Source organism: Gobius niger, assembly GCF_951799975.1.
Source record: "Gobius niger genome assembly, chromosome: 12".
Lineage (NCBI taxonomy): Eukaryota > Metazoa > Chordata > Actinopteri > Gobiiformes > Gobiidae > Gobius > Gobius niger.
In genome coordinates this window covers 26,391,875-26,410,670 of record NC_136863.1, presented here as the reverse complement: position 1 = coordinate 26,410,670, position 18,796 = coordinate 26,391,875, and the positions used below count along the sequence as shown (strand labels likewise).

At 41.8% G+C, this 18,796-nt stretch overlaps 1 protein-coding gene across 3 annotated transcripts in view; it reads right to left on the bottom strand.

The window, feature by feature from the left end:
• Positions 1–6,181: 6,181 nt before the first annotated feature.
• Positions 6,182–18,796, bottom strand: part of mapk8ip2 (mitogen-activated protein kinase 8 interacting protein 2) — a 37,970-nt gene continuing 25,355 nt past the window's right edge. For all 3 annotated transcript variants that reach the window (XM_079567792.1, XM_079567793.1, XM_079567791.1), the window contains 10 exons: positions 15,845–17,669; positions 15,423–15,611; positions 13,814–14,022; positions 13,537–13,612; positions 11,562–11,734; positions 11,377–11,486; positions 9,077–9,199; positions 8,742–8,812; positions 8,574–8,672; positions 6,182–7,538 (listed from right to left, as the gene is read on the bottom strand). In XM_079567792.1, the coding sequence (XP_079423918.1) occupies positions 7,466–7,538; positions 8,574–8,672; positions 8,742–8,812; positions 9,077–9,199; positions 11,377–11,486; positions 11,562–11,734; positions 13,537–13,612; positions 13,814–14,022; positions 15,423–15,611; positions 15,845–17,669 (2,948 nt within the window). In that variant the 3' untranslated portion in view covers positions 6,182–7,465. The remainder of the gene's footprint in view (positions 7,539–8,573; positions 8,673–8,741; positions 8,813–9,076; positions 9,200–11,376; positions 11,487–11,561; positions 11,735–13,536; positions 13,613–13,813; positions 14,023–15,422; positions 15,612–15,844; positions 17,670–18,796) is intronic.

The window sequence follows — 18,796 nt, the reverse complement described above, 5'->3', positions numbered from 1 at the left end:
AAATCTAAAAAAAACAGACAAATGTGACAAAATGTTACGATCACTTTTGTAGGTCTTTCAAATGAGGCGTTACACTGTTGCTCTCCAGTTGAGTTTTTAGATTTGGGTAAAACCGAACTGAAGAAAATGTGCTTGGTTTAGGCGGGGGCAAGAGGTTAAGAGACAAACTCAGGGATTACATGTTTGCTTTTATTCGTTTTTATATCCAACATTGGTAACATTGGTCACAACTTGAAAAAGTCCTTTTTTATGTCATATTTTTGATAAAACAAAACTACAACAAATCAAGAGATTTGTTTTGTAGAAAAAATAATGCCGTGTCCAGTAGGGGGCAGCAGATAAATGTAAGAAAAGCCCAGAGCAGTGATGCTGCTGTTATGAAGCCTTCACTATTTACCATTGAACTGCTCCGTTTTACTATCGTCTCTTTTTCCACTTCGTATCATGTAAAAAGAAGGAGCCAAAATGTCTATTTTTTATCGGTCAGAGAAGATACAGGGAGCAGTTGGTCAGCGGTTTGTTCCCGACTTTCTCACGTTAATTTATTAGTTTTTAGTTTATTCACCACTGGAAAGGCTCATCTTTACCAGCGCACGTGAAGGCAGCATCATGTCCACCTCTGGCGGCCATCTTGTGACTGTCCTTTCTACTCAAGAATGTCCTGTAAACAAATGACACTTTTATTTTTATGATTTTTCTTCTTGATGACTTCGATCATTTGACTTGTACAGATTTCTGACAATACTAACGGGAAATATCCAGGAAAAAATCTGACTGAATTTTGTTCAGAATAAATTAAATGATTGAAGGATATATCCACAGTGTGCTGACTAAAGATACTGTCATTCTGTATGAAACTTCATGTTCATATTTAAGTGATGGTTCCATAACTGTTGCTGTGTCACCAACCGTACTGTACCAATGGGCCAGTTCGTCCTTCTTCCTCTGTCCGGTTCCATTATTGTCTTTTTTACCATTTCAACTTTTCTTCTTTGCCTCTGGCAACAACAGGTCATATCACTGTAAGGTTTTGTATGAATTTGAAATTCCTTTTTAGATGTATTTTACTGATTAATCTCTTAACCCCCACTTTAACTGAGCACATTTTTTCCAGTTCAACTTGACTCAAATCTAAATGCCTCTTGGAAAAAGCGTGAAGATAGCGACAAAAACAAGAGTTAGAAGCAGCAAAAAAGTGATGAAAAAGCACCAAATTTATGACGGAAGAGTTGACGACAACGCGCAAAAAAAATCTTGAGTCTTGGAGGTGTGCTGTAAACTCCAGGCGAAAAGCTTTTAGATTTGGGTAAAGCTAAACAGAAGAGGTTAAGTCATACATTGCGGTGATCATTGCATTATATGGCTCTTTGTAAACTCCTTTGTTCATGTAATTGTGTCGACTGGACTGAGTTTGTCGAGCTGAGGAGGTTCTGCTTTTGTAAACAGAAGCTTCGTCTTTGCTCTTGTGAACCAGGAACATCCAATTACCAACAGGGTTTTGGTTGATCCTGTAAATCAGCCCGGGACAGGGCTCTCCAATCAGGAGCTCTCCAGACGCCACACGCTTTCTTCCTTTTTTGACATGTTTTGGTCACCTTTTTTTGGCTTGATCACAGTTACATTACACAAAAAATGCAGCCATAACACGCATTGCAAAGGTGACAAAAAGGGGCAAGAATGTGACAAAAAGGTGAAATAAAAGTGACCAAAAAATCTGCAAAATGTGGTAAGAATGTGGCAAAAATGCAACAACAAAGCAATGAAACGACTAAAACGTGATAACAAAAACAAGGATGAAGCTTAGATGAGTTCTGTCGGTCTTAGCTTTCAAATGAGGCATTACACTGGCCTATACAGGCTGTAAGCTCTGCAGTCAGGAAGCTGTCACTGACGGCTGGTGAACATGGGCCTGTAGATACTCGAACAGATCAGATTGTGGATGCAAAACAACTTTCTCCAACTAAACTCAAGCACAAAACTAAGATCATCGTTTTTTTTGGCCAACAGACACAAAGACAAAGTGTTATCAGTCACCTTGAGTCTCTCACACTAATACCAAAAAATCAGGTTCGAAATCTAGGAGTAATCATAGACTCAGACCTGAACTTAAAAAACATGGCTAAGATCAGAGGAATAGTGTCAAACCAGACTTAGAGAGACTTATCCATGCATTTGTCTCCAGCAGGTTAGACGACTGTAACGGCTGCTCACTGTCAGAGCTGCAGAACATCCAGAACCAAGAAATACGATTATATTAGTCCAGTGCTCCGGTCTCTGCACTGGCTTCAGTCGCTCAGAGAATAGAATTTTTTTCATGGTTTAGCACCAAAGTACTGATGGAGAATTATAGAGTTAATTCAGCCATGGCACATTCCTTTCGAATCTTATCATATTGTACTGTCAAAGGGGAACATTCAGGCGCCGACCTTCTACATGACTTGTGGCCTAGTCAACGTGGCACATTGTCCGAGAGGTAGACTGTTAGTGCCTACGTGTAATCGAGGCTATATAGCTCTCTTCATGTGGAAGTATCCCCAGACTCTGAATGATCAATGCTCTGAACATTGTGTTGACTGTTCAAATGTCTCCAGGACTGTAATACGGTAATAAACTTCTACCATGTAAGACATCCAGACCGTGTCCCGTCTCTCCATCCACATCTCCTCCGGACTCCTTTAGTATTTCCCTAACAAGTACATCTCTGACATGTTACAGCCGTATGAACCATCTCGGGCCCTGAGAACTTCAGGGAGGGGTCTCCTGGTGGTTCCCAGAGTCAATAATAAACACGCTGAGGTTAAAGCTAAACTCTGGAACAGTCTTCACGAGGATGTGAGACAGGCTTCAGCTCTGACAATGTTCAAATCCGGGCTGAAAACAGTTCTTTTTACTCGTGCATATGACACTGAAAGTATTTTATCTGCACTCCTGCCTTTTACTGTAATTGATTCATTTTTATGTATTTTGATGTTTTATTGATTTGATCTGTTTTCTTCTAATGTTTTGCAACTAAGAAGCACTTTGAATTGCCTTGTGTATGAATTGTGCTCTACAAATAAACTTGCCTTGCCTTTTAGATTTGGGTAAAAGTAGATTTTTATTTTTTGAGTTGACTTTAGCCTGTTTTAGTTTCTAATCTTCTGTTCCTCTTTGTCCTGGACCTGCTTCATCTGAAAGACTGACACACACTGCACTTATGGTTATGACATGAGGAGCATTATTTCGTTTTGAAACTTTTTGAGTTCAATTATAAAGCTGATGTATCGACATGGAGCTTCTTCACAGACTGGAACGACTGTGACCCACGACCACACACCACAGTGCACCGGTGATTCCATACGGCCGTCTCTGATTCATTCAAACAATATACACTGGACTACAAGGGTCTGATAAGAACAGTTTTCTATTCTTTTATGGGAGGCTTTTTGTTGTCTAAATATCTCCAAAACATGGCCTGTACATCCATAAATGACTTTATGAAATGTTTTGCCAAATAGAAAAGACTGACTGCTTAAATTCTCAGATCCGGTAAGTTAATGATGTGTACAGTATATGTCAGGATATGTGACAGATCAGACCCTCCCGGATTTGCCAGGATACTGTATCAATCTCATTACACAGTATCTTCCTGAATTTTGACTCTTCTTATCCAGTGATAGACTTTCAAACAAGGGAGAGCTAAAACTTCCAGATTAATGGAACTGGAATTATATCTTGACGAAACGTGAGCTTTTAAAAACTCCCAACCACCACCATAACCAAGCAGACTTTCTCCACTTTGGCACTAATTTTTATTAGTGCCAAAGTGGAGAAAGTCTCCACTAAAAGTGATTTAGATCAGTGATAATTTTGACGACATATTTTAATTTAAATTTAATCTTAGTCTTTTGACGAAAATGTACTTCGATTTTAGTCTAGTTTTAGTCTAGTTAAAGTGATAGTCTGGAAGTCTACATGTTTTACATATTTTATAAAATGTCTAAAATGGACTTGGTCTTGTATTTTGATGTTAAGTAAGTAAGAAAATACACAGTATATAATATTTAGTCCCTCCATCCAGGACCTCAGCAACTTCAGTAATGAGATGAGCTCTTCCTGCTCTCCACAATTAGCAAAGAAGGGCTTTCTGGTTATATATATATATATATATATATATATATATATATATATATATATATATATATATATATATATATATATATATATATATATATATATATATTCCTCCCCTATTAAAGAGGGGAGGAATTTGATTTTTCACTTTATCTCTCCTCACTTTGCAAACTTACAGACTATCACTTTAATTAAGCAGAGGAATGGAGCAACATTTGGATATTCGACAAAGTGAGCTAAATAATTGTGTAAAACGGGCAAAAATAAATACTGAAAATCCAGCCATGCAGTTGAAAGTACTTTTAGGAATTTATGGCATAAAAGACCAAGAAATGTAGACTGAATGCCTACAACAACAACTGTAATGCTTTTCATTGACATTTAAAGGTTGTCTGGTTAAAGAGGGGATCGAGGAAGTTGGAGTCAGTTGGAGTTGTTGTACTTCTATAATGTACCGTACGGTATATATGTTTGAGCTCCCCATTGTTTCCTTTTCAAACATGAACTTTACATTGGCAAGAGAAAGTATGGACCAATGAACACAGCAGAGATTTCAGACATCAAGCATATATTTTATTCAGAAGACCAAACCCATGACAAGGCAGAGTGATGTAATGCTTTTTTTTTTTTTTTTGTATTTTCTCTTTTTAAATGTACAAGGTCTTGATTTTCATTTCATTTTTTTCAAAGATACAAGTTAGGATATGTTGTTCTCTCACATACTCTTTTGCTCCAGGGTACGGTGAAGGGTTCTGTCGGGAGTTTTTTGGTATTGTGGTTACGTAGCCGGGATCTCTAGCTTCAAAGCTGTCTGTACTGCTGAGCTCTGTGCAAACTATAGGTATATTTGTGAATGTACATAGCAAGATGGCAGCTAAGACACGAGTATGGCCTGGGGGTGTCGCCGTAGACGGTCTGGGATTCCGAGACAACACCTTTATTTAAAAAGTTTAAAAAAAACATTTGTGAAATCATATTATTGCAGATCACAGACATTGGTGTTTGTTGTTGTTGTTGTTTTTTCATTCATGAGAGTGCCCTGCTTCGGAAATGCCTTTAGATTCATGTACATATTCAGTTTAGTACAACGTAAAAGACACAGCACAATCTTTTGAGTCTAAAGTCTAATAATATACGTGATCGACAGCAACACGGATGTTCTGAGGACGGACACGCGTCCTTCCTGTCAGTAAATGTGGGGCGGATTTGGGACTGAAGTTGTGGTGTGTGGACTTTGTCAGATGTTTGTGATGTTGTTACTAAAGGGCCACAATCAGAGGCGGGAAGTAATCGGGTATATTTACTCAAGTACTACTACTTAAGTAACTTCAAAGAGTAAATGACACTTTTAATTCTACATGAGTAGTTATAATCTTTATACGCTACGCACTGCAAAGTTTCATGTTGACATGTGAAAAACAAATTCAACTTTTGAACTGAGTTACACTTTATCTTTATTATTTCTTTTTTTTTTTTTGAATGGTGCATTAAAAGAAATCGCAGAATCTTCTCCTCGGGTGGAGTGTTAGATCGATGGGGGAGCAGTGCTGAGTAAGCTCACGGCTTACATCACCCCATGTTTCTGCTCTCACCCGTTTTGACACCAGTCACTCTTGGATCTTCACACACGAGAAGGGATTTTCATTCACTCCATAGCCGGAGGTGGTGAGCTGCATGTGTAGCCACAGTTTCCCCTGGGGCAGACAGAAGCGCTGCTGCACACATCTGCACACATCTGCACCACCAGCCTCTGGGTCATGACAGAAAGAAGAGAGTTTCCTACACAGTGTGGGATGCAGGATTAGGAACTCAGTCTCCAAGTAGAGCTGCTGCTCCTTCATGTTGAGAGGAGTCATCTGTTCCAGTAGGGGGGTGTTCCTGGCATGGCAGGAGGAGGCCCCAGAGGAAGACCTTGGACACACTAGAGCAGGGGTGTCCAAACTTTTTTCTTTCATCACCACATATCGAAGTGAACATGGCATGGACAGCCAAGGCTCAGTAATCACTGCAGTGAAACATTCACACAGGTGATTTAAAAGAGGTTTAAACCATGCCTCACTTGGAACCTAAACAGCTCTGTCTCACAATAAAATGTTAGTTTCGGAGATTTTAATTGTATGGAATTATTACATTTGCCGTAAAAGTACCATCTCTGGAGATGTGTGCCAAGTCAACAAGAAGCCTGAGGGCCACCAAAAATTGGTCTGAGGACCGCATTTGGCCCCCGGGCTGGACTTTGGAACCTGTGTGCTAAAGGAAAGCCCCAGAGGACCTGGAGGAAGTGTCTGGAGAGACGGAAGTCTGGGAATCTCTGCGGAGGCTGCTGCCTCTGCGGCACAGCCTTTTATAAAGCGTCAGGAGGATGCGTGAGTATATTTCAAATTCAGCTGTAGAGTTCTCAAGTAGTATTTCAAACAAATACTTATGTTAATAACTTAAATAACTATTTGGATGACACTTCTTATGTCAACTCCAGCAGAATGACTTGAACGTAACAGTGCTCTTGCATGAGTAAATAATGTGGCTAATCTTTCCACCTCTGATCATAATCCAGTTCCTTTTCCCTCACCGAACAGTCCGAAGTATGTGGATGTCTACGCTACAGTGCCCATTAACTGTAAGGTTAACTTGGATACTTTTGTCCTATAGGCTCCTCACTGTGAAGGTCAGTGCATTTCCAAAGTGGACAAAAGTACAACGTGTCTAATATACAGACAGACATCTATAGAAAATGTCGGTTACACTGTTGAACCCTTTCCAGTCCACACGGAGTGGTGCTGACAGATCCTTCCCGTGTACATGACCTGTTGATGAGCACTGCTATGTATACTCTCTATACATGTATTTACAACACACACACTACACGTGGTACGCACTGACACGGGGGTACGCTGGGGCCGACCACAGACCACTCCTCTCTACTTTGTTCCGATGCCACTATCAGTAAAAATCAGAAGAGCAGTTTGTCAATAATGAACAGATACATATTTACACGAGCATCCCTTCCTTTGCCGACGTTCGAGCTGTTTGCCATTCGCCTGGATATGTGTGCTGTGTTAGTGTGTGTGAGTGTGCGGTAACCCCTACTAGCCATGCATTGAAAAGTGAAACAGCAGTAGGTACATTGGAATTATCTGAAAATAAAACCCTTTAAAGAGCTGCTCAGCATCTTAGTTTTATATAATAGAAAAAGAGAACAGAAACAGGCAATCGCTCCATCGAGGCGACGGAGAGGGACGGGTTATCAGTCAGATGGACATCCCACACTTGGCCCGCACTGACAGCGCCCTCTGGTGGCAAACTTCACGATTGACAATCTGCAGAGGCATGGTGGTTGTCGCGGCAACACTCCTTACTCCAGGTAGATGTCCTCTGTGGGGCAGGCGTACTCCAGATGCTCCTGGTAGTACTCCTGGAAGGCCCGACTGTGGAGACAGAGAGACCAGTCTCTGATCAGCTTTTGAAATAATATGTGGGAAATAAATGTATTCTTTAAAGGTGCATTATGGCACTTTTTATGCAGAAAAACGTTGATATCAGCGCTAGGGTGACCAGATGTTCCATATCAAAAATCGGGGCACAATGGGAATTTGGCTTTTGTCCCCGATTTAGTGGTATTTTTTTTGTGAAAGTGTAATAAATAAATGGTCCATAGACTTTTGAGCTTTTTTTTTTTATTGGATCATTCGCTATGGAAACATTATGATGCACAAGTGGCCAAAAGTCATTAAGTAAAAAACGCTCCTTCTGTATAAAACTGGGACAAAACAAGAGTTTTGGAGAAATTCAAGGGGACATGGGACAAAGGCTTAGAAACTGGGACTGTCCCGGGTAAACTGGGGCTATCTGGTCACCCTGATCAGGGAGTCTTTGACTTTTACAGACCCATGCTAACCACTCAAACCACTGTATGAGTGGTTAGCATCACAGTGGCTTCTACGACACTTAAGAGCCAATTATTTTGTGGGTTTCTGGTAGGTTGCCTGTACATTTGTGTACAGACCTTTTGAGATTGTACTTAAATAACAAAGTAGAAGTGTCCTCTGAGCTAAATGCTAACTCAAATTCAGTTCAGTTTTTGCTTTTCGTGGGGTCGGAATCACATCCAACAGCCACTAAACATTATCTAATAATATGTTAATGATAAACCACAGAAAATATACAAATGCCATGAAAAGTACAAACCTCCCCATACATTAGTATTGTGCCTGGCTTCCCTATTCATTTGTATGGAATGAAACGCTCAATTTGAATAGGTCCGGGATTCGATGGTGAAAAAAATGTGCACATTTGAAGTAACGATCTCAGAGCTAAAGGCATTTCCATGATTTGTATGGGTTTTCACTGCTGATGGAACCATCTCCATGGTTACGAATACATCCCATCCAGAAAACATACTGGTACCCTAAAAAAGGCCACTGTGATGGAAAGTATGACAATATAAATCTACGTAGACTCACCCAACGCTCTCTGCTACAGGTCGCATTGACTCCTGGGACACAAAGACGTGGCAGGCGAATCTGTTGAGCATCGGGTGCTTGGTGATGAAGCCGAAGTAGCTGCGGAGACAAACACAGTGAGGGACGCAGCTCCTTTAGCACCGCTCAACACCCCCGCCTTGCTCTTACCAGTTATTCCTGGGATGGCACCCGCAAAACGAGATGTTCTTCATCTGGAAGAAGTGACTACATCTGTCAAACTGAAGACAGAGCAGACAAGAGAAGAACGTCAACGCAAACTCATTCCATCATCAAGTGCACTGGTGAAATGTATTCATACGTAAATGTTTCAGTAATATACAAAACAAGCTGGTAAAGGTGGTTTTCCTGTGTAGTTAGGGTAATAGGAGTTTTTCTGTCAGTAGAAAAACAAAAGCTTTCTAGACGGGACAAATAGGCTTACGCAAAAATAGTTGAAAGTTGGTTGTGGGCAGATATCTCCAAAGCAAAGAGGGTTTGAGTACCTCATTAAAGGCGTCATATTCGTCCTCCAGACTCATGATCAGCTTGACTCCCTGCAGACTGATCTCCAGCTCACACAGAGAGGGCGGCCGCACGTGCACCGTCCGCTTCCTGGACATGGCAATCTGAGAACAGAGAGAAAGGCACTGGCTAAATGTTTGGCTACTCGTCTGGGGCTAAGTCACATATAACTGCTTCGAAAACTGCGTCCAAATGACATAAAAGTGGTCCAAACCTGTTCCTAATACGTCTGTTTCCTAATATTCTTCACGAGTTGCAGTGTAACTTTTAACTGTCACCATCACAGAAGCACAAGCGACCTAGACTCTTAGTTCACTTAGTTTACTATAGTAAATGTGGACAAAAGAATTTTAGACCCATGTTTATTGTTATATAATCAGCTCATTGCTGCAGAAATCACCAAGGTACGCCTGAAACGCTGTAACAACCTCCACTTGGGCGACTTCGATCCCCAATGGAATTCAACTACACGGCTCACTTCCTGGACCTGCAGTGTCGTTGCAGAGATAAGCAGGTATTTAAAAGAGAATTTAACAGCAACACTGTATAGGACAATGAATAGACTCTGTAGATATAGTGTTGTTTATTTAGCAATCAAGGTAAATAGCAAGAGCTGAATTGTATTTTATAAATCTGAAATGTTGATTCAATAATGCCTCTTATTCCTGGAACTGTTACTACGGCTGAACTGAAGAGAGAGTTTTCAAACACAAACTTAAAGGCTCTTTAATCAGAGGTCAGACATGTGACTGTCACTGACCTTCTGGTGTGTTTATACTGACGCTCTGTATTATTGTGATTTTGTGTTTTGATATGTTTGATTTTTGTCTAAAGACCCAACTAGGGACGGACATTGAGAATTAGCTTCAGCTAAAATAGAATGTAGCAAAGCTTATATTATATTATGTTATATTATGTATACTCCCTATTCAAATAGCGGCACGGTAGCACATCGGTTAGAGCTCGTGCTTCACAGCTAGAAGGTCCGGGTTCGATTCCCACCAAGGACGGGGCTTTCTGTGGAGTTTGCATGCTCTCCTCGTGTCTGTGTACGTTTCCTTCCACTAAAAACATGTACAATAGGCCAGGATGAATGAGAGTGTGTTTGAGAGTGCGCATGGGGGACGACAGATGGAAATTAGCCCAAGGCTATAATCCGGTGAGGCTTGTTCATTAACATGCACTGTCCTGACCAAATAAACCAAATAAACCAAAACTTAAATCAAATAAATATTCAGCACAAAAAACCCTTCCACTGCCCCGTCTGTCTGGGACCCAAAGTGTAAGGGTCTTTGCAGGTCTTTGTGTTAAGACTGTTTTCAGTGGTGTGGCCCAGGTGTGGCATATGGGGCCAGGCCAAGGCTTTAAGCAAAATGATATTTGAGACTTGAACACTTCATTGCATTCAAGTGAACATTATAATATGTGCTTACTGAATATACAGCATACACACATTTGTTATATTTTGAAGATATGTTTATTAGTAACATTGAACTGATGCCCCATATACAGTACTTCCTCGGCTCGGATGGCACTTGGGTTGGCCAATCAGAATCCAAGGATGGTCTGTGCTACATGTGATGCCTTAGCAGAGGAGCTCATTGGTCCTCCATCCAACAACAAGATGTCACCTGGGTAACCATGAGTTTGTTATTCCTGCCCACATGTCTGTTAAAAAGGAGAAGGTTACTATATAACCCAGGAGTAGGCAAGTTAGCTCAGTGGTGAGCCGATTTCTTTCCTTATGAAAAGTTCCAGGGCCGAACTTCCCAAAGGTGGCCCAAAGTAAGGCTGCTCTTTCTCCATATCCCAGGTTTGCGTATCATAATTGTCCTATGGGGGCTAGGGGCGTCCTCTAGGAAATTTGTAGGTAATAAACAGTATGTTCAGCCTTTTTGGGGCACATCAACACGTATTTGACCCTTGATTTGTGCAGTAATATTTATCAACATGGGGCCCAGTGGTTCCATGCTGGAGGGCCGGATTTTGCCTGCGGGCCTGATGGTGCCTACCCCTGATACCCTACCCTGATACTACCCAATGTTTTATTGTTAGGGCTTTGCTAGGACAATATGCATTGTCTGTTCCAGTTCCCCCTCATCTCCTCACAGGGCCCATAAGACAAATGTAATAGTCTAGTTGTGCTAAATGTCACTTCTTTTCCATCATAGTATCAATAAATACAATGTTTCTTTGCACGATAACCATCATACTAAAACGTGGCATTGTGACGTCATTCATTGTGTGTTCTGTTCTCAGACGTTGTCGATCACTCACTGACCTTTTGCATGGCGGCACACAGAATGCCGTTTCCTTGGTGATGAGGTACTTCTACTGAGCCCAAGAACTGGACGCAGAAAGTCTCCATCCAGGCTGGGTTCCTCTTCATCCCTACATCCACATACACAACGTCAGCTTATTAACGACATACTACTATTGTTCCTATGCTCTCATAACTCCACCCACCCAGCAGCTCCTTGGACTGCCCTATGACCTCTGTGGCGTAGAAGGCCGGGAAAATGCCCCTCTCTCCCGTCCGCATGTTATAGCCTCTGTACCAGTAGTCGTCCTCCTCTTCCTCCACAAACAGAGGGTCGTCCACGTCCAGCTCCAGCTCGTCTGCGTGTCTGGGGATGAACCTGCAGAGGGCGTCAGAGAACATGCGCCAGGCTTTTATTAGTGCCTGATGGGAAAGCGCCTGTGTGCTTGTGGTGTCGGGTGGCTCCCAGGGGACTCGGTGGGTGTGTCCGAGCGGAGACAAAGGGAGCCTAATGTGGAGCTACAGGAGGAGAAACAGTATGTCATGTAAGTGCACTGGAGAAAAGGCCTGTCAATGGGAGACGTTCAATTATTCATAGGAGATCGGTATTCAGTATGTAATGTAATGATGTCATGGTCATGATTTGACTGTAATGTCATAAGAAATAGTGATTAACAGCCTGTATAGTAATCATTTCAAAGTTTGTCAACCCTCAGTTGATTGACTGTGTTGTCTATGGAACCAGGGTCAGACCTGCTTTGTTTCTGTCCAGCTTCAGAGGTGGGTAAAGTCAAATAAAAAATAAATAAAATATTCACTCAAGTAAGAGTCATGTTTCTTTGAAACAGTACAAGTAAAAAGTATAGTGACCCAAACAATCACTCAAGTAAAAGTAAAAAAGTACTTGAAGAAAAAATTACTTGACTACTGTGACTAAGGGAGTAACTGTTTGAGTGTAAAAGTCAGATTTATTTTCTATAAATTGTGTGAAATAAAACAAAATATCCTGTGGAAATTGTGATATTTGCAAAGGAAATGGCAAAAAATACAGAAAAAAAAATGTAAAGAACAAGAAGTACGAGAAGATCAAAATGAAACATTTGCTGCTTAAATATTTACTCACAGTGAAAAAGTACCAAATATTTTTGCTTATATTTTTGACTCAAGTAGAAGTAAAAAGCAATGTATGATAAAACTACTCTAAGAAGTACAATTTCTTCCAAAAGTTCCATGTACTTGCGTACTGCCTGCATCTGCTTGTCTGTCTTGGTTTAGCCCTGTGTTCGTCTGGGTTATCCTCGGTTGCTCCTGGTTTAGACTGAACCTTGTTATTTTAGTTTTTTTTTATCATTACATAACATTACAGCTTACAAGCTTACAAGCCGTGCCTAATGACAGGCTCAGAGAGACAGGCCCAATGACATTTGAAAAATTGGGCCCATTGAAAGGTATCATTCAATAGCCCTGACGAGAGAGTAAGACTTGAACATTTGCTAAATGTTGGGCTCTTCTGTGTCTGTGGGACAAAAACCCTTTCTTCAAGAAAGAAAACTCAAAGAGAAAAGCCATCATTGACGCTAGTTGTGTACGGACTGTTTGCATAGCGGCGATACCTGAACATTGACAGTGTAAACTCTAAAGAATGCTGCGATGTCATCTGAAACCCAGTACTGCACTGGCAGATCCAGCTGGTGTCTAATGTGGTAATTATCAGCCTCCAGGCAGTCTTTCAATTCTGCTGAAGCAAAGACGTCAGCGCTTTAATCTGATGAAGTCCCTGGTGCTGCACACCGCAAACACTAGGCCTACTTACAAACAGTGCTGCTCAATTATGGGTCGCAAAACTACTTTCAATTGGTCTCAAGCCTTTGCTATAACAGAAAATACAGCTTTTTTATTAAATACACAACACAGCAATCATGTTTTATTTGAGTTACGTCATGACACGAGAACACAGCAGAATTAGGAGATAGTGTCCAACAATGTCCATTGTAACAAAACAAATGAATTAAATGGGATCCATTTAATAAAAATGAACCAGTGGAGATTTTAAAATGAAATATTTAATGTGGGAGTTCTTTCTAAATGAGCTAATTTCTGCAGAAATGTTCAACTCATGACATCAGACCCCTCATTCTGCTGTTCCACAGTTGTGACGTTGTGCACAGTAAACAGACTGACCTGTAGACTGCTCTGTGTGTCTGGTCCCTCTCCTCTCCATTGATGGTGCAGGAGAACAGGCCAAAGGATTCTGTGCCTGGAAAAAAAAAACATCAGTCTGATATGAGATTTCAAATACGTTTTCTGGCTGCCAAACCTGTGGCTGATGGACAAAACAAAACAATGTTGCGGACCTCCAGGACAAACAGACTTAAAGCCACACTGCGTGACATGTGACCTCATAAACAGAGTATAACCCAGTGAAGACAAAGGTGAGAGTCGTTTCTGAGTCACTCACTGGAGGAGCGAGACGTGCTGTTGACAAAAACATTGAGGAACTTCTTGGAGAATGGAAGGTCTGCTTCAGGAGAGGAGTCCTCCGAGGAGCTCAGCAGGTCAGGGCGCCCCGCGTCCTGGTCCCTGCCGTAGATCACATCTCTGGGCCTCAGCGGTTCCTCGTCACAGATGGTCGAGAGCTCGCTGTCATCGCTGAGAACTGAGGTGCACCTGAAACATAATCCAGGTTATTGTCACAAGCTGGCGCCTAACTCCAACCGTGAGCTGATGCACCAGCCCACCGGACTGAACGGTACTTATTCCATAGTAGGGCTGGAACTAAATATGGATCGCAATACTTTTTGCTGCAATACCATGTATTGATACTTTATCAAGTATGTAATATTTTCAATACTTGAGTTTGGAGGTATTTTTTATCATCACTCCTTTGTTTTCCAGTAACAGTTACCCAGCACTTTGTTACATTTTGTGAAAATGCACTTTTACACTTAATAAATGACAAATGGCATTTAGTTTATATGCTTTGGACACATGACTTTATACACATTTTAAACATTTTACTTATTATAATTACTGTATCGCAGACGTATCGGATTGGCCCCTGAGTATCGTGATATGGACCGTATCAGCCCTATTCTATATATTTAATATATTAATTGAAATAATACGGTATATATTTATAAATATAGTTAAACAGTTATTGTATTTGTTTTGAACAGTCTGTCATATTTTCCCTGTAGTTTGAAGTATTTCTAGTAAAATGGTAAATGTTATATAATAACACTATATTTACACTATACAATACGGTTAAGCTTAAGGTGTACTTTATTGTCTCTGTAGGTAAATGTGTCCTCTGCATGAGCAGTGGGGTCCCATCTCCAGATATGGAGCCAGACTGATGCTCAGAATCACCTGGCTGGAGGATTCACCTATTGTGTTTTAGTGGTAGGGGAAACAAACACAGACACGGGGAGAACATGCAAAATCCACACAGAAAGGCCCCGCCCAGGTGGGAATCGAACTAGCTACCTTCTAGCTGCCCAAATAAATAACGCTAATACTCTATTATAGTCTACTACTAGTATTTCGATAACACTTATATACACTACATATTCAAAAACTGAAGTGTGTACACTTGTATTTCAGGAAATGTTTTTGGTCCAAAACAGTGTCTCATGTCCCGAGTCGTTTGATGAGTACACCCTGCCAATATTTTTTCAAAGTCATCACCAGATTATTCAGTATTTAGTAAGGTGTTGGGCTAAAAAATAAAGCTAAAAATCTCTCAAATGAAAAAGAGTTTCCCCTTCAAGTACCCCCTGCTAAGTACTTAAGTGTGCCCACGGGCCCCATGTAGATGGAATATTTTGTTCTCTGCCAAAGACATTACCTCTAAAATATCGCAACCTGTGAGATTTGCAAATTGAAAGTCTAAGATTATTCAGATTGAAATTATTCGATTATATTTAGATCTTTTTAATGGATTTTCTTATGAATTTTGTGCCCGTGTCTAAGTTTGCCCATGAGATTAAGCCTTTACTAATAGCTCACCTATTTGCCCAAGTCTCTCCTGGATGAATGGCAGTAAAACACAGTCATGGGCCTTTTACCTTTTAAGGCTGACGAGCTCCAGGGTGGTGTTTTCGTCCACCACTAGAGTGTACTTCATGGAGTCATAGGCCAGTCCATCGTCCTCGCTGGGCTGCTGCTCTTTCTCACACAGTGGTAGGTCATGCTCAGAGGGAGGGCACTCTAGGACGCTGGTGTCGATGGGCGGTGAACTGTCCAACTCCAGCCCACTGCAAGCACAGGTGGGGACGTAAGAACAAGCTACATATATACTTAATGTTTTTATAAATGTGCAAAGATGTGGACAGAAAACAAACAACCATAAAAACACTTATGTATTATGTTTTTATGTTGAGGCACATTGAAAAGCAAACATTAAAATCTTCATTTACACAGTTTGATCAATAATCGCTCTAGTACAGAGGACCATTCATTTATAACTTATTACACCAGCGTTACCCACCTCTGCTTGTAAGACGTCTGATTCCTCGTTTTACTCAGGTAAGGGTACGAGTCTCCATCTTCCTCTTCGTCATTGTCAGTGGAGTACGTGAGACTGAAGCAGCGGTTGGTCTGGGCGGTCGGGATGTCTAGTGTCAGGCTGTTTTTGACCTCCGTGATGCGTTCGAGGGAGGCCGAAGATCGAGTGTTGACTTGGGGCTCTGTCTCTCTGCCTTCGTCCTTGTCACTGATCACGCTCTCCGTCAGGCTGGGCGACTCCAGGTCCCTTCTTTGCTGTAGCATCATTAAGTCATTGTTTGGCTCTTCAACATCCTCCTGCCTTGAGTTTTTACAAAGCCGGTCTGAGGCGTTCTTCTCCGCGTCTCTTGCCTCCATGAGATTAGTCATGTATAAACTCTGGACGTTCTTAGTACCAGGTTCCAAGCCATCTTGAGTTCCGTCATCCTCTTCATCTGCAAGATCCCCATCGCCAATGTCTGAAGACGGTGAGATTGTATCGGACACTGACGGCTTCCTCTTCAAGCACTCTTCTGGGCAACTGATTGGGTAAGAACCTTCCGAAATCAATCTATTCACCAGGTTACTAAGCAGCCAAGGCGAATCTGAATTCTCACTCAAATCATCCTCACTGTCGGAATCGGATTCCCCCTCGCTTGTCCCGTCGTAGTCATCCGAACTGGGCATGAGCCTTGGTCCAACTGGAAGGTAGAAGGAGCGTTTGAAGCTCTCCAAACCATGGTCTGGTTCTATCTGGAGCACCATCTGCCTAGAAAGACTATCCTCACCAACTTCTGCCGGGGGTAGGGTCTCATCGGGATCAGCTTGGTGCTCACAGGTCTGATCATCATCGTAAGACTCGGTAGGTAGGAGGGGGGAGTCGTCCGGGGACGGGGTTGCGATGGTTGGCGATGGCAAAGGAGATGGAGATGGGACCATGGAACCTTCTTTGATCGGATCTGGTTGACCGAGGAGGAGAGTTTCTTTCAGTCCGACGATACCACTGTCCTGCTCTAGTTCTGTATCCGGGTCAAGTTCTTGGTCTGACGTTGGCGAGCTGGCTTCTTCGATGGAGTTGGTGAGATGCGAGGAGCGTCCGCTGCTGCTTTCGTCGCTAGTCAGGTCGAGCTCTGTCTCTGAGATCGAGGAGATCATGTTGGAGACGACTGGACCACCGCAGGCAAATGCCGCTTCGATCTCCTCTTCAACGTCCGAGTCAGAAGCTGGAGAACTTAAATCCCTATCTCGATCTGAGGTCATGTATACTTGCTGGTTCATATCTGCAATGCCAGGGTCTGAAGATGGGGAGGTGTAGTCGTTCACCGGGGCTTCCATAGCGTGAATCGAATAGGCATCCGAGCTGTTTGACCTGTCAAGAGCTTCTGAACGACTAGAGGACAGGTAGCTGGAGAAAGACACAGGTTCTGGTGGCTCGATGGCCGGGAATTCTATGTACGAACAGCGGCTTTCCTTGCACGTGATGATGCACTCTGTTTCAAAGTCTTTGTCCAGCTCCTCGTCGGACAGGGGGGTGTCGGCTCCTTCGGTGGTGCCCATGGGCGCCGTGGAGGACAGGCATCGGCTGGTCCCATCGGGGTCGGCATCGGTCTCCGGTTCCATGGCGGACTCGCTGGTGATGGTGTAGGTATCCGTGGGCCGGCGATTGTTGGAGTGCTTGAGATTGTGGTCGCTGTTCAAATCGTGGTCCACCTCGGTGTCAGAGCACTGCGAGTGCTCGTCCACGGACGGCACCCTGTTCTTCTGGATGGAAGGGTCGGCTTTGTTTTCATGTCCGCTAGTGCAGTGGGATTTGTGGTGACCGAATGAGCCTGCAGGGGGACAAGAACACAAAAGGAAGGACTGAGTAATGAATTTTATAACAGATCCATGTGAAAAGTAATGAACAACTGAATGGAAAGGTTTTCAATCATCATTACTGAAGAGCACATCTATGTAAGTCTGAACCACGTGATAGCACCACATACCTGATCACCTATGAAAAGTAATTGACAACAAATTGATCATCCTTATCTTTTCAATATACACACACCAAAGTTATATCACACAGACTCCACAATTCGAGGTTTATACAGGTAGCAGTATTTCAAATTCAATTATTTTTAATGCATAAATTTGACATTTTTAATGCCACAAAATGTAAAAAGTGGTGCCGAAATTAAGTGAAATTTAGAACAAAAGGAGCAACTTATATATATATATATTTTGTATTTTTGATTAACCACTGTAGTAAAATAGTTAAACAATGTCATTCTTTCAAGAAAATTGGATTTAATGTTAAAATTAAAGGTGCATTATTGAACCTTTTATAGTAAAAAGTAACTTGATATTTGTCCTTAACTGACAGTGCCTGTATGGGTGGTTAGCAATGGTGCCTTTACTTTCGATCACGGTGGTCTGTACAACGCTCCAGGAGAAATTGTTTTGTAGCTTTTCTAGTGAGAGGGTCTGTCAACAGTGAAAACCTAGAAGAAACTCTAAAAACAACTGACGCTGAAGCCACCGTGATGGAAAGTAAAGGCCAACCGAGCTAACCACTCATACAGCCACTGGGTCACCACAAGGTCAAACACGCACTAATAAAAAGTAGTTTTTATTCTCATGAAATGTTCCATAATGCACCTCTAACCCTAATAATTATTAAACAAGAAACAAAACAATCTCCTGCATTGTATCAAGACTATCTCTCTTTCTTTTATTACATTCATTATGTCTTGTTGATAAGGTTCTTTCAGAAAGGCACGAGGTGTTACGAAGCACATTTTGTTGAAGTAAGTATTTAAACCACTCTACCCAAACCTGCTTACCCTCTACTATACATTAAAGAAACAGGTTGAAGAATATTTAGGAACACACTGAAATGAACAAACCAGCCATGATCAATGAAATCCACACAATCACACTGCTGATTGTGAACCACAGATATGACACATGAATG